The sequence below is a fragment of the Leptonychotes weddellii genome, chromosome 4 (assembly GCF_054177405.1).
Source record: "Leptonychotes weddellii isolate Sample4059 chromosome 4, ASM5417740v2, whole genome shotgun sequence".
NCBI lineage: Eukaryota > Metazoa > Chordata > Mammalia > Carnivora > Phocidae > Leptonychotes > Leptonychotes weddellii.
Window position 1 is genome coordinate 78,485,105 of NC_138372.1, and position 15,433 is coordinate 78,500,537.

At 43.8% G+C, this 15,433-nt stretch overlaps 1 protein-coding gene and 1 long non-coding RNA gene across 3 annotated transcripts in view; one reads left to right on the plus strand and one right to left on the minus strand.

The window, feature by feature from the left end:
* LOC145721055 (uncharacterized) overlaps positions 1 to 15,433 on the minus strand; it is a 381,812-nt gene that overhangs the window by 235,611 nt on the left and 130,768 nt on the right. The window lies entirely within an intron of this gene.
* S1PR1 (sphingosine-1-phosphate receptor 1) lies at positions 1,145 to 5,823 on the plus strand. Of its 2 annotated transcripts, none has more exons than XM_006728171.3 (2): positions 1,145 to 1,459; positions 3,135 to 5,823. In XM_006728171.3, the coding sequence occupies exon 2, from the start codon at positions 3,298 to 3,300 to the stop codon at positions 4,444 to 4,446; it is 1,149 nt and encodes a 382-aa protein (XP_006728234.1). In that variant the 5' UTR covers positions 1,145 to 1,459; positions 3,135 to 3,297; the 3' UTR covers positions 4,447 to 5,823. The 2 variants fall into 2 exon arrangements, with proteins under 2 accessions (XP_006728234.1, XP_081671690.1); XM_081815564.1 differs by lacking the exon at positions 1,145 to 1,459 and adding an exon at positions 2,653 to 2,914.

Consider the following 15,433-nt stretch of genomic DNA (forward strand, 5'->3'; position numbering starts at 1 on the left):
CATTTAGCCTCCTTCTGAGTCATTCAGGTACAGGGTGTGTCTATCAATTGAAACTGCACACGGAGAAGTTTTGCGTTCACATCTGCCAGGATGGGAAGCCAGTGCGACCAGGGACTGGGTGGAAATCTGTGTCGCGGCAGGGCAGGGCAGAAGTGCTCTGAGCTTGTCATTGAGGCGGAGCTGACCAAGGCCGCCTCTAGTCTCACCTTCTCAAGTAGCGTCTAAGAGAAAGAAAAGAGTGGGCGTGTTGGGAGCTTTGAGGTGTGGGGGCCTCTAAGTTCTCCCGAGTAGAAAGGGAGAGAAGGGCACCGGCCTCAGACTAGGTTGGCTGGGCCCAGCGGCTCTTCCCTTTTGGAAAGTTTTGTGCTGCCCAAGCTTTTTAAATCTCTCAGGCCCCAGCAGCTGCCCATGTCCCCAGAGGTCTCCCACTGGCCAGAATCTGGGACACACGGCTGACTTTGCGCCCGGTTGAATAAGGGAAACCCCCACCCAACGTCTCGCCAGGCGCTGGCCCATCTCACCGCGAGTCCCGAGAAAGCCACTTTCTGCCCCTCAGACCGAAAGTTTCAGGGCAGCAGCGGGATGGGGGTGGGGAGACGTAAAGGAACCTCCGGGGCCATTCTCCCTTCTAGGCTGCTGCGTATCTCCTCCGTGTCTCTTGCAGCCCCTTGCCAGCTTCTCCTCCCCAGAGAGCGGCCGGGACTCTCGGGGTCTCGCCCAGGTTTTCTCTGCCTGCGCAGAAGCGGCCGCGGGCGCGCCCCGCCAAAGTCTCCGGACTCCGATCCAACCAAGGACTCCAGCGCCTAGGGGACCAGAGAGGTGCGCTGAGAGACGCCGGGCTGTTCTCTGCCCCCTAAGACTTTTCAGGAGGGAAGTTTCCAAAGGCTCCCCACCTCCTCTCTTTTGTAAGACTTGGGAGAATGGTCTCCGGGAGTGGAGGACAGCAGGGCTAGGGCCGTGATTTATGCATCAGAATCCAGGGGGCACCAGCCTCCGTCCCTTCTCTGTTTTCTTTTTCTTTCTTTTCTTTTCTTTTTTTTTTTTTCGGTTGCCTGTGGGGGAGGAGTGTGTGTGTGTGTGTGTGTGTGTGTGTGTGCGCGCGCGCGCGCGCGCGCGCGCTTCTGCCCCAGATCTTTCCTGGACAGTGAGTCTCTGCAGCCGAGATCCGGAGGCCCCCAGCCGCTGGCAGAGGGCGTGGGGGTTGAGATATTAACCCCTCCCGCCTCTTCCTACAGAAGCCACCCAGCCTCAGCGGGGCGCTCGGCGACTTCAGCTAGCGGGCCGGCGCTGGCCGCGGGGAGCAGGGCTGGCCATTGGAGTGTGCGGCTGCGGAGGGAGGGGACCCCGACTCGAGTAAGTTTGGAGAGCGTCGCAGTCAGTCCCGGGGCAGCAGCAAGATGCCGAGCGCGCAGTGGAGACCCGGAGCTCTCCCAACGCAACTTCGTCCTGCCTGAGCGAGGTAGGGGACTGCGCGCCTTGCCAGCGCGGGCCGGGGGCGCGGGGGACCGCCGCTGCAGGAGGTCTTCAGTGTTAGAAAGGAATTTTTAAACCCGAACGAAGCAAAAACAAAAACAAAAACAAAAAAATGAAAAAACAAAAACAAAAACCAACAACAAAAAACCCAAACCCAAAACCTTTTAAAACATCCATCTCTGGGCGCTGGAAACATTCATCCCTGGGCTGCTAAGGAGCCCAACCCGATCGGATTGTTCTTGGGGCACTTGTGATTTATGAAGTTCGGAAAAGGGTTAAGTCCAGTTGTAAACCCCACCACGGGTAGGGGATAGTGAAAGCTGCGGTTGGTCGCAGAGGGAGGGAAGGCGCTTATATTTGGAAATCCTATAGACAAAGAATATGGGAGGTGGGGTAAAGGCTTAAACTTGCACTGCCGGCGAGCAGGGTGCGGAATTAGATGGGAGAAATGCAGAGCTTCTGGACGCGAGCAGCCTCTGCTCTCCCGGGAACTGCTGTCTCTATTACTCCACTTCTTTCACATTGCTGCGTTATCTTGAAACATTACAAGTAGACTTCTGCTGACCAGTGCCATGTTTCATTCCCTCCACACTTTGTAGTTCTAAGAGAGGAGGCAACGTGTTGGGGGAGGGCAGTAAATGAAACAGCCGGCTCTCGTTCAGCAACGCACCAGACGTACATTTATGTTTCTGGACAGAAGCTTTGAACTTGGAATTAGGAATGTAGTGGCATGTATCGTTATCATTAGTAGTATAACTTCTCTCTTTTGTGTGTGTGCCTGTGTGTGTTTTGGCCAAACCCACAGTAACTAAACATACTCCCTATACAATCAATGAATGTACTAAATTCCTGGGATTTATTGCAATCTCTTATGAACGATTTTCACTGAATACCTTTATATTTTCTTGCACTGGCTTACAAGAAAAAAAAAAAAACCTAGAAGAAGAAATTAAGAAAAGTCAGTTGCTTTACAGAAGCGTAAGCTTTCCTGTTTACCGCAAGGCCGGGGCGGGCTTGGCTGCCCACACCCCTCGGACCCTGAGCACACCTGTTCCTAGAGAGTTATTAATAGAGCCCAAAGAATGACTTACTCTGTCAAATGATTTTCGTGCAAATCTAATGTCTTGCAAAGCAATTAGGAGGTGGTTCTCAGCTCTTTTAGCTGGGTGGTGGTGGCAAGCAGAGGTGGTGTGCGTCTCCACCCTCAGATTAGTGGTTGGGTCTCTTCCGAGGTGAGACCAAGAGCTGGTGGTGAACCCGCTGGTGAGCGGGCCAACGCTTCAGAGAACCTCCAACCTGGAAACCTGGAGGGGGTTGGAGTTGGGGGAGCGGTGAGAGGGCGGGAGAGGTGTTATGGGGCTCACTTCTCTAGTTTTCCCATTTCCGTTTGGATGTGACACAGGAGAATTTTCATCGTGTCGATTTGGAATTTTCAGTTTGGGTAAATTTTTGTTCTTTCTCCCTCCCCTGCCCTCTCCCCCCCATTTGGCAAGAAATGTGAATTTGATTTTTTTTTTTTTTTAAATCCCACTCTGCGCTTCCTCCAAGTTTCCTTAAAACAAATCCACGACAAAACTGGAGCAATGCCTTAGCTAGAATGAATTATGCCAGTGTGCTGTGGCTTTTTCCCTGACTCTCTCCTCTTTGTGACTTGTTTAAAGCTGCGGTTTCCGAGGCCCTCTCCAACCAGGGCAAAGCGACACAAAAAGCCTGGATTTCTCGGACAGAACCACCTTCCGGAGCAAGTGAAGGCTCGCTCGGCCTCGCCCTCTAGCGTTCTTCTGGAGAAGCGCCACCCCCGGATTCCTGGAGACACTGTGCACCATGGGGTCTACCAGCGTCCCGCTGGTGAAGGCCCTCCGCAGTCCTGTCTCCGACTATGTCAACTATGACATTATCGTCCGGCATTATAACTACACAGGAAAGCTGAATATCGGCGCGGACAAGGAGAATGGCATTAAACTGAGCTCGGTGGTGTTCATTCTCATCTGCTGTTTTATCATCCTAGAGAACATCTTTGTCTTGCTGACCATTTGGAAAACCAAGAAGTTCCACCGACCTATGTACTATTTTATTGGCAACCTGGCCCTCTCAGACCTGTTGGCAGGAGTGGCCTACACAGCCAACCTGCTCTTGTCTGGCGCCACCACCTACAAGCTCACCCCCGCCCAATGGTTTCTGCGGGAAGGGAGTATGTTTGTGGCCTTGTCTGCCTCCGTGTTCAGCCTCCTAGCCATCGCCATCGAGCGCTATATCACAATGCTGAAAATGAAACTCCACAATGGGAGCAACAGCTTCCGCTCCTTCCTGCTGATCAGTGCCTGCTGGGTCATCTCCCTCATCCTGGGTGGCCTGCCCATCATGGGCTGGAACTGCATCAGCGTGCTGTACAACTGCTCCACCGTCCTGCCGCTCTACCACAAGCACTATATCCTCTTCTGCACCACTGTCTTCACTCTGCTCCTGCTCGCCATCGTCATCCTCTACTGCCGGATCTACTCCTTGGTCAGGACTCGGAGCCGCCGTCTGACCTTCCGCAAGAACACGTCTAAGGCCAGCCGCAGCTCGGAGAAGTCGCTGGCGCTGCTCAAGACCGTGATTATCGTCCTGAGCGTCTTCATCGCCTGCTGGGCGCCCCTCTTCATCCTGCTCCTGCTGGACGTGGGCTGCAAGGTGAAGACCTGCGACATCCTCTTCAGAGCCGAGTACTTTCTGGTGCTGGCAGTGCTCAACTCCGGCACCAACCCCATCATTTATACTCTGACCAACAAGGAGATGCGCCGGGCCTTCATCCGGATCCTGTCCTGCTGCAAGTGCCCCAGCGGGGACTCCGCGGGCAAATTCAAGCGACCCATCATTGCCGGCATGGAATTCAGCCGCAGTAAGTCGGACAACTCCTCCCACCCGCAGAAGGACGATGGGGACAACCCAGAGACCATTATGTCCTCTGGAAATGTCAACTCTTCTTCCTAAAACTGAGCGCTGCCGACCCACGGGGAGAATTCTTGCGTGGTCACCCACCACCCAGTGTTTGGAAAAAAAAAAAAAAAAATCTCTGTCTCGACTGCTGCCAGGGAGGAGCTGCTGGGAGTCAGAGGGAGGGCGGGCGTAGTAAGAGCAGCCTGGTGGTGCCGGGGTGTTGGTGGGTTAGTTCCTGTGAACAATGCACTGGGAAGGGTGGAGATCAGGTCCTCGTCTGGAATCTATTTCCTAACCCCCCCGCCCTGGAGCTTTGATTTTGCACTGAGCCAAAGGTCTAGCATCGTCAAGCTCCTGAAGGGTTCATTTGGCCCCTCCTGGAAGACTAACGTCCCAGTGTGAAAGCGTCTGTCGGGAGCTTTGAGGAGATGTTTTCTTTCACCTTACTTTCCAGCCCAAGGGATTGTGTGCACTTCTGTTTCTCTGGGTATGCTCTGCATATCCCACCCTCCCTTCGCCTTCACACCCGTCCTCAAAATTCTGTTACTTTATATTTGAACTACCTGGCGTTCATCAGAGCTGGGGTTGTGGCATGGTCCATTTCTTGATGGTTTGTAGCAGGTAGGCTGTGTCCAGGAGGTAAACTGTGAGGAATGGAGATGGTTTGGAGATATAAAGCAATTTTATTTCCCGAGGCCAAAGTTTCCATGTAAGCTGGATCAGTTTTTTGGAATTTGGTTAAAGTCACTTTGATTTTTTTTCTTTTAACAACTTTACAAGGAAATGTATTATAGCATGGTATCCATTGTGGCTGAAATCTGCATAAGGAAGTCCAACTTATCTAAATGGTATCAGGCAGGATCCTTTGTGTCATAGGAGAAACAAACTAGCAAAACCAGGTGAAAACTGACTGGGGGGGGGGTGACTGTAAACCAAGAGAGATTTCTTAATGAATCTGTCTAACAAATACAACATCTGTCTTTGGCACTTTGTTGATGTTTATTTCAGAGTGTTGTTGTGAATTAGTTGAACCAACAGGATGGTTGTATTTTGTTGTGTTAAAAGTACTTTCCGTGATTTTTGAATGTATTTGTTTCAGCATTTTATTGGATTTTTCTAACTTGTGTTAACACCGTTGAATGTGTATTTCCTAAGAAAATACAACCTTCTTGTGCCATTAAAGCATTACTTTAACTGATAGGGAATACCAGAAGTTTTTCAATACAGCTGTTCATTAAATAGTCAATTAAAGATGTGTATAAATGTTACAAAAAAAAATATATTGCTGTCTCTTTAGTATGGTTTTCAGTGCAATTAAACTGAGAAATGTCTTTTAAAAAATAGTATTTAATAGGTTTCTGACTTTTGTGGATCATTTTGCACATAGCTTTATCAACTTTTAAACATTAATAAACTGATTTTTTCTAAAGATTCCTCTGTGGAGAGCATTTTTTTTTTTTTTATTTGAGAGAGAATGAGATAGAGAGAGAGCATGAGAGGGGGGAGGGTCAGAGGGAGAAGCAGACTCCCCGCCAAGCAGGGAGCCCGATGCAGGACTCGATCCCGGAACTCCAGGATCATGACCTGAGCCAAAGGCAGTCGCTCAACCAACTGAGCCACCCAGGCGTCCCTGTGGAGAGCATTTTTTAAAAAAAATTATTAAGCATCTATTTGACTATGTGGCTTTTTAGAATCAAAGTTACGGGCAAATTTCTATTACTCTTTAAAGGATTTTACCTTGATAAACTAGGGTGTAAAAAAAATGTGGTTTGTTAAAAACCGCTCTTTTTCAGGAAGAGAAACTTCAATAAGTTAACGTTGAAGAGTAGTAAAAATGTGATGAAAACCACCAACCTCTAAATACCACATTGACAAGTAAATGTAATTATTGGAGTTTTAAATTACATTCAAGCCAAACTAAATTATATATAATAATTCTTGTCCTAAAACATGGGTTTAAAAAAAACAATATACAACAATGTGGTTGCATATCTAATTTAAATTATGAAACTCAATGGTCATGGCAAACACATCAACAAAAGCTTACATGCTTGGCTTTCCACCAACATGCTGGAGAAATGGGGATATGGATATGGGAGACAGTATATTAAATCACTTAATTTTTTTCAGGACACTGTCTTGGCTTCTCCCAGACTATCCTTTGAACAATATGGGACTATACAGTATCAGTGAAGTAGCAAGTTGCAGAATGTAGGTGGCATAGTATACACCTCATGCCTGAAAACTTTCAGTTAATAGTATCTGAAAGTTTTAACATCCTAGCTGTTACTTTCTCCAACTATACAAGGAGAGCAAGGGCACTTTGTGAGCATCACAGAATTACTGTAATAGTTCATTCTTGTTTCAACATTATTGTCACCTTCACTGGGGATTTTGGTGTGTTTGGCTCTTCAGTCCTATTCTTACTTTCAGAATTTGTGCTTTCAACTGTCATTGAATATGCACAGGACACAGTTGGGACATGAAGATAAACCTCACCTAACAGAGTAGATGTCATTTCTGGGTAAGGTTAACTGTGGGAAACAGAAGTGTGTTCACTAAGGAAACCTTAGGTCACAACCTCCAGTTTCCTGAAGGAAATGCCAAAAATGCTCCGAAGACAAAAGACTGGAAACAAACTGGAATGTCTCTATCCATCTGTCTGCTGAGGCGGAAGGAATGAGTTCATGCTGCACTCACTTCCTAGAGCTTTCGTTACAGAGTCCAGCATAATGGAAAAGCATGTCCATTTTGTGTTTCTATGGAAGATAAGTGTTCTTACTCTTGGTTTTATCTTTATAAGCACGGCAATGACTCAGACAACAGGGGGAAGATGAAGTAGGGCAGCTGACCCTGGTGGAGATTGGGGAGCTCATGACAACAGTGACAGAGAGGACAGCCTCGCTTGCCCACCTGTGAGCACATTATCCAATCGTTTAATGTGCATTCTTCCTGGAAATTCCAGACCATGCATTTCATTCCAAGAGAGCTAGACAGTCATGCACTGTAGTTTTCCTGGGCAGATGTGGGACAGAATCCTACCTCTGGCCAAGAAGCAATGGCTAAGATAAAGGAATCCTTGGTGGTATCTCAACATGAATATCTGGTTTTAATTTAATATATCCTGAGAATTGAGGATGAAAAAAAAAAAACTCAGTAACTATATTTTTATACTAAAACAAACATCCATGAACCTTTGATTAAAAAACCTATGTAGTGTTTTATAAGAGGAGTAAAACAGGCAACTGGAGCAATGCCTGACATATGCTTGTAGAAGTGCCTCTGATTCATAAATATTCAGGAAGTTACAAATTGACATCAAATAATACCTTATTTCCAGAGCACCTGGGTGGCTCAGTCGGTTGAACGTCGGACTCTTGGTTTTGGCTCAGGTCATGATCTCATGGTCCTGATGTGGAGCCCCATGTGGGACATTATCATGGAGTCTGCTTGAGAGCCTCTCCCTCTCCCTCTGCCCCCCCTGCCCCCACGCTCTCTCTCTCAAATAAATAAAAGAAATCTTTTAAAAAAGAATACTTTATTCCCAACAATATTGTGATTACAATTCTACAGAACATTTCAATAGATATCTTATATAAGACAAATGTTTGTTCTTGCTTTTTAGCCTCATTATAAGTAGAAAAATTAAATTCTTTAATAAAAGTTGATCTAGTGATATTAGAAATTGCAAAATTTATAGTAATAGAAATTTTGCATTTATGTTAATTAGAGACTGGATTTTATTTTAGTAACATCAGCACTTTGGTTGTGTCTTATGCTATCTTTAATGTTCCCCCAATGGAGAAAGCCTTATTATGAGGATTTTAGCTTCTTTTCAAATTAGATTAATTTCTGTCATGGACACTGCCTATGATAAGGATGTGCCCAATGTAATACTCTTGTAATACTTCTAACCCAGACTGTACTTTTTGAATGATTTTGACTCTTCATACCTCCATTCAGCATATCACTGAGACCCCTCACGTTTTCTAGGTAACTACAAATATAGCTCAATTTGGGAGCTACTACTCTGAAATAGCAACTTAAGAAAGATGATTAGCTCTATTGGGGAAATCTTACCAAGGGAGGACTTGAAGTTCAAGTAATTGTAAATATTAGCAACCCCATTTTCAATTGAGAAGCAAGAGATAATATTCAAGTGACACATTAAAAAAATATTTAAATTACAAAACTGTTAAATTTGAACTTGTCGTCACTGGCTCAAAAATTAATGTCTAACTAGGAACTCCTATTTACCTACATTATTTGCAATAATGTTTTCTGTGCTCTCTGTGTAATGTTCAGTTATTCTTTTCTTTAATATTGCTTGCTCCATACTCAGCTGGAACGACGTTTCCTGTGGACACTTAACTAATTAGATCAAACTAGATTGATCTCATTTGTTTCTTAACTAACTAGATGAAACTAGATTTGTCTGTGTTTTCTCTAAATAGTTTTAAAACATCTTGAGGGAGGAATCACAACCAAAAGAAACTTTTATAGGACCTATTAGAGTATTCTTTCCCTGTGGACAGAGTTAAGTTCTTGATGATGAGAAATCATAATAGATTACATCATTTCCCCCAACCTTCCTGCTTTTTTGATGTCTTTCACATGGTCCAAGGAAAGGGACTCAAAATATTTTTTTTACACAGACCACTGCCCTCACTGCCACACTGATTGGAACTGGAGTCACCTTCCAGAATGCCCAAGCAAGCAAGGTCTACCTGAATTACCAAAAGCCTTTAGATCGTTTACAAAGAAAAAGAATTTTTAACCAGTGGTCAAAAAAGATAGGAGAGATAAGAGGAAGATAACAGTGAAGGGGGGTTAGACCTGAATTTAATTCAGTCTTTTCACAGTCCTTGACAAGAGCCAGGACCAAGAGCAAATTTGGTTCATGTTGAAGATATTTCGCCTAATACATCCTATCTCTTACTCCTGGTGCTTGCTTCTTAGAATCAGACTTTCAAGTGATTCCTGTTTTTCTCCTGCTCTCTTTTTCACCCCTTTGAGGACTGAAGGATTAAAAGTCAGATTTAGCTCTGGGTATAATCATTAGCAAAAGCATGTGTGGATCGTATATTTGAATGAACAAGAATTGCTACGTTTTCTTTTACTGGAGCACCATATGTGCCCAACCAGCTCCTGTGTGAACAATGGATAAACACATTGTGGTAAACTCATACAACAGAATACTATTCAGAAATTTAAAAGGGAACTGCTACTGATACTTGCAACAATTTGCATAAATCTCAAAACCATTCTATTGAGCAGAAGAAGCCAGCCACAAAAGAGAACATACTGCCTGATTCCATTTATGCGAAATTCAAGAGCAGGCAAAACTGATCTATAATGATGGAACTCAGAACAGTGGTTGCCTTGCAGAGAGGATAAACTGGAAAGGGACATGAAGGAAGTTTATAGATTGTTAGCAATGTTCTGTATCTTTATTTTTAGGATGTTGTTTACTTGGGTGTGTGTATGCCTTTGTCTAAACTTATCCAACTATATTAAGGCCTATGAAAACTTTTTTTTAAAAATCAGTATGGTAGACTTCCATCTCAATATGAGGGTTATATGGGACTTCCTGTACGAAGTTATGAAATGAGGTTCCAAAGAGTTCAACAGAACATGGCGAAAGTTCCAAAGTGTCCCACAGAAGAAACATGTGCTCTTTTAGCATTCTTCTAAGTCCTAGAACCCAAACATTAAAATGCTAAATAACTGTGACCCGATGATGCTCTCTTTGCTTCTATAGGATGAGAATTTGGCTTAGGATTGGTATTTGTAAGCCCTGAAGAATTTCTGTGTCTTGGAAGAGTCTAGGATTGTAACGAAACTGTCACAATAAAAGTCTGTTGACATTCAGACTTCAGTCTTAGGAACATATAATGTACTGTAAATAACCTTCTGAAGAATGGGCTTTTACACACTGGCAAGGGTACTGACACATATTAATACGGTGACGTACAACCTGGAGTGTGCCAAACCATTTCTTACTCCCTGACCAAACCTATGAAAGGCATCCAGTCAGATAATAACGCCCGTCCCGGGTGCAAGCACTGCAGTGTTAGAAGTAATGCACAGAGACACAAAATGAACGGAAGGCGGGCTCACGTCCTTGAGGCCTCCGCAAGCTTGTTGTGGCTTAGAGACACGGCCCGTGCTCAGCCCTGTCGAAGGACTCTCTTCTTCAGCCGGCTCTGGGAGCTGTTGGGCGGGGCTGAAGCGCCTCGGGTGCTGCCATGGTCCTTGGTCAGGCTGATTAGACACAAGGAGAAATGGGAATGGGAAAGAAGGGGCAGTGATATCAGGGATGACCAAGAGGGGAAGGTAACTACCTTATCTACTCCCTAGAGCTCTGATCCCATTATTGTTCCACTTTTCTGCTGCTTTGTGATACCAGGGCAGAAAGAACAGCCCTATTGAGGAAGCCTGGTGTGGGTGGCTCAGGCTTCCTGCTCCCACCCCTCTTGATGGGTACACCCATCCAGTCCCCTATCCATTCAACAAGAATGCTTGCCCTAGGCTATGTGCTGTGGCTATCAGGCAAACCATTAAAAAAAATCCCTGCCTTCCCAGAGTTTACAGGATTCACCCCTCCAGCTCTGGTGCTTCATTGGCTCCTTCTCTTTGGGGTTCGGGGAACATGAGTTTGCCACCGCTGTACCATTCCCTTAATATATTGCATTCTTAAGCAATGTAAAATAATTTTATTTTGCAAGTATGATTCATGTTAGCAGCTATTATTTAACCAATATCTCTAAATAACTTACAATTAAATAATGGGGCATTAACTTTTAGATTTGGAATGTGGACAAGTCCTTTATGTTATTGGATGCTGTTGGAAGTATCAGCATTTGTATTCAATTTTTCAAGTTCTAGGCCCCATGTGAAATCAAAGCATTCATGTTTTTAGTTTCTGTCTCACCTTCATTTGTGTTTTTCCTCTAGAACACTGCTCTGAACTCTCTTGGGTGGAGCCACTTGGGTTAAATGAGCAAATGAAGCCTACATTTGAATAAATCTTAGGTGGTGTCCTTTATTTAACTTGGATGAAAGAGAAGGGAGACCAAAATGCACAACTCAAGAGGAAACATGACACATCCTTAATTATCAATATCATTCTGAGCAAATCCATCTAATGCTGAGCAATTGAAAATCAGCTAGAGGGCTAGAGAAACGCGTTTTTGGGTGCTGTATGTCTCAGTGGCTACTTCTGCCAGGGAGCTGGGTCTCACTCCCAGCAGACCAAGAACTCTGCACCCCAGTCTTACACACCCATTGAACCAGAGGTAGGCCTCTCACATTCAAGGGCTGTTTTCATAAGGAGGATCCTGGAGAATGCCAATAGCTCAGATGCCCACTAACCATTACTGGATCTACTCCTCAAAGGTCTTCTGGGGGCAGAACTAGTGGTTTCTTCTTCTTCTTTTTTTTTTCTTTTTTTGCACAAAGGAAAGCATATTTATTTCCAATTTCAGGCTTTCTCTTGAGCCTGTCTAGACACTTCAGAGAAAAACAAATTTAAATCACCAGTAAAGTTATGTTCTAAAATAGGAGAAGACTAATAAAGACATTAACTATCATATGCCTGGAGCGTCTTCACTCACCCAGCTTCTTTTGTGGCCCCAGAAATAGTGGTTAGCTCTCACATGCTGTTCTGCTTCGGCGATCTTCATGTGGCCACCTGCAGAAATAGTTCTTGGTTTCTCTTCCTTGTCTAGATGCCTAGATGCTAGTCAGGGCGGCATTTAGAAAAACACAGATTTTCATATTTCCATGCACACGTGCAAAGTGAGTTAGGATACCGAAGATTTACCTAGATTATCCAATCCATAAAACCCTTTGCCTCGATTGTCTGAATGTTTTATGCCAACTTTTTTTTCCCAACTGAATTATTATTCTCTATTAAGCACTACAGGAAAAGTTGTAGAATTATAAGGAATTTAGAAGACATACCCACAAGGACCTCCTAATTTAAAGGGGCAAAAAGACCGCATCTAATAACATGTGGTTTAGAAAAGTTTCACATACATTATCTCTTCTTACATATTCATTTTATTATTTTTCCTTTTTAAAAATGATGTTCATTCAGTGTCTTGTTTTTTTTCATAATCAGTTGTTTTGAATTGTAGCCCCAAGTAGCAAAAATTGAAATGCGTTCACATAATTTAAACATCTGTAGGTGATTTGTATCGAATGGATTTCTGCTCTCTGCTCATTTTCCAAGGAATTCAATACAAACCAGTTTAGTTACGGAACTTGTTACCAAGGGTAAAGTTAAAGGAGATATCTGGATTATACTTTCTTTCCTCAAAGGGGTACTGTTAAGGCAGGAACTGGGCTGAGGTCTCTGTGGCCTGCCGATAAGGAGATTTTGATTTCTAGGATTGTTTATTTGATATCTTTCTATGTTCATCTGGATTTTCTATTAGATTTGCAGAAAGGCCAGTGTTGAGTATTCTCAGAAAGTCTTGGTTAAATACTAATCAAGGAACTAGAGCATATTTTTAAAGTGTGTGTGTTAATACCTAAATGTTCATAGCAGCTAACTATTGGAGTATTGGTAGTGTGGGATCCTGCTGCCTAAATACACATCAGAGTTCCACTAGAGTAAAAAAAAAAAAATTGCTCAATCTTTTGTTTGTCTTCTCAGAAAAGGAATGAATTAACTAGTTCTTCCCCAAAGTAAGATTTTAGAATAAATGTATTAATTCAATGCAATGCTCAACGTTGAAAACCTAAACTATTTTTACCTTAAGGAACGGACAATTACTTTTCTTTGCGTTATAAAATTTTGTGTTGTAAAACTTCCTTGATTTATGGATAGTTGGCTTTTGGGAAGTACTTTATGATTTTATGAGAGTGTCTTATAAGAAACAGTTATTCACACATGATTTCTGCCTAATGGATAGGAGATGCCTGTGGAAAATTTGGAGGAATTACATAAGCACCGAAGGGAAAGAAAAGCACACCAAAGAGGCGTTTCACTGAAAAACCACGCAGTGATCGAATGCTGTAATTTCTTCCCCAGAGAGGATAGTTTTCAGACCACTGCAGCTGCCTTTCGTCATGCCAGGGTTGAACCTGGCATTGAGGATGATGTTATTAGGTGGTTTGCAGAATTTTGACTCATGTGGAATTGTGTGTGTGTGTGTGACCACCGTAAGTTCACTTGAGACTTTGCATTTCATTTTCAATTAAGAATGCACTGGTAACTGGTAGGAAGCTTCTATTTGGAGCAAAGTAATTACAACATTTTCTTATTGCTGAAAGCACTTTTACTTCTTCCCTACTTTCATTTCCATCTATCTGAAGGAAAAAGAGGAAAAAGAGCAATTTGTTTTCCATACAAAAGGCATCTTAGACATCAGGGATTACTATAGTTTCTCTGTGTTATAAACTGTCCACATTCTTTATATGTCACTCCATGAACTTTTCTGTAATTTGGAGGAAATCCATAGCATTAACTCTTATTTCAGAGACTGTAACACCCTATAGCGAATAAAGTTGGCAGCATCGTTTCCCTTTCCCCAATTCCTTTTTTGGTAAATTTAAGGAGGGGCAGATATTGGGGGTGCAACTATGTTTTCCATGTTTTTAGACTGACAGAGTCTCCCTGGGATTTGCGGCCGCCTACTTGAATAATCTCAGGACGAACACCATTCACATTTGATGGCTCTCACTAGGAATCATTAACAGCCCAGTGCAGAGCTTTGCTTTTCACTTAACTTGTAAGAGAATGAAGAGGCCCTGCCAAGGTTCAGGAAAGGATAACAAAGCATAAGCTCTTTAATGGGATGAACTAACATAAAAGTCGAAGTGCACCGAACTCTTTCCCACAAGTAGGACCTGATCTGGGGACTGGCATTCAGGCTGACAACCATCATATATCGGGAAGTAGCACAGAGAAACAAAAAGTAATTCTGCTGAAAAGAGCCAAGTCTGGGCTTTGAGAAAATAAGGATCTATCTGTTAAGCTCTGCTAAGATCGAGATCTCTGTGATTTATTGTATTTTCCATGGTACTGGGTTTATTTTTATTGAAGAGAATTGTAGGATATAGGAAGCATTTGTTTTAGTGAAGCCCTGCTTGGATTCAGCTTGAAGGATGCTGAACTATTCCTTGATATTGTAGAAATGCCTCCATATATTTGTTGGCTAATGAACAAGCTATCTTACAAAATGATATTTTACATTCCATACATGACAGAACAGCCTAAAACACGCTTGCAATATCAAAACAATGCTTCTGGCCTGGACCTGATTCCTTGTCAGTGTTAGAAGGCTCTCAGCCTATCTGCCACACCACTGAACTGGCTGATGTTCTTCCATCATTTGGTTTTCAGGGCTGCCTAGAATCGGTCTCTCACTCTATCAACTAGATGCCCAAGTAGCCACTTCCATCCTGAGGCAATTGCATCCTGGCAGTTGAGGACTGTCAGAAATCTTCTAGTCTGCTTAGATGTTCTGACTCAGTGGTTGCACCCAAATGCCTCTAGGCATCAGGCAGAGAACGTACTGGAGCGAAGTGGGCCGGGTAGGGACTGTGGTGAACCTGAGAGTAAATGTCCATCTCAATGGACACCCTCCTCCTGCCCTTGCAGCTACACATGTGAGCCCAGTGGACTTAGGTGTTCTACAAGGAGCTGAAAATATGGATTCTGATGTGTGATCTCCTGATTTTTAAGTACTGTAACCAATTCAATTTCAAAAAATCTTATTCAGGCCAAACGTAACATGAGAGTAGCCATATGTGACCTCAAGGCTCCTATTGCCTGAGGTCCACCGTAGGTGCTAAGTCAGTCCCACTTCAGAGCTATCTCCTTATGGTGGCCTAGGGTGTGAGGGCCCTGGGTGGAGTGGGAGAACAGGCCAGCCTGTGTTCTGGGACTGAGTGTTAGGTAGTCTTCCAAGTTGGCATGTCTGATCATTGGAGTCTGCCCCATATCTGAATGGGAGGTCTCCAGCTCCTGGGTTTCCAATGCTTGGTGATGATGGGTTCAGATATAGTCACATCTCAACCTTTCTAAAAG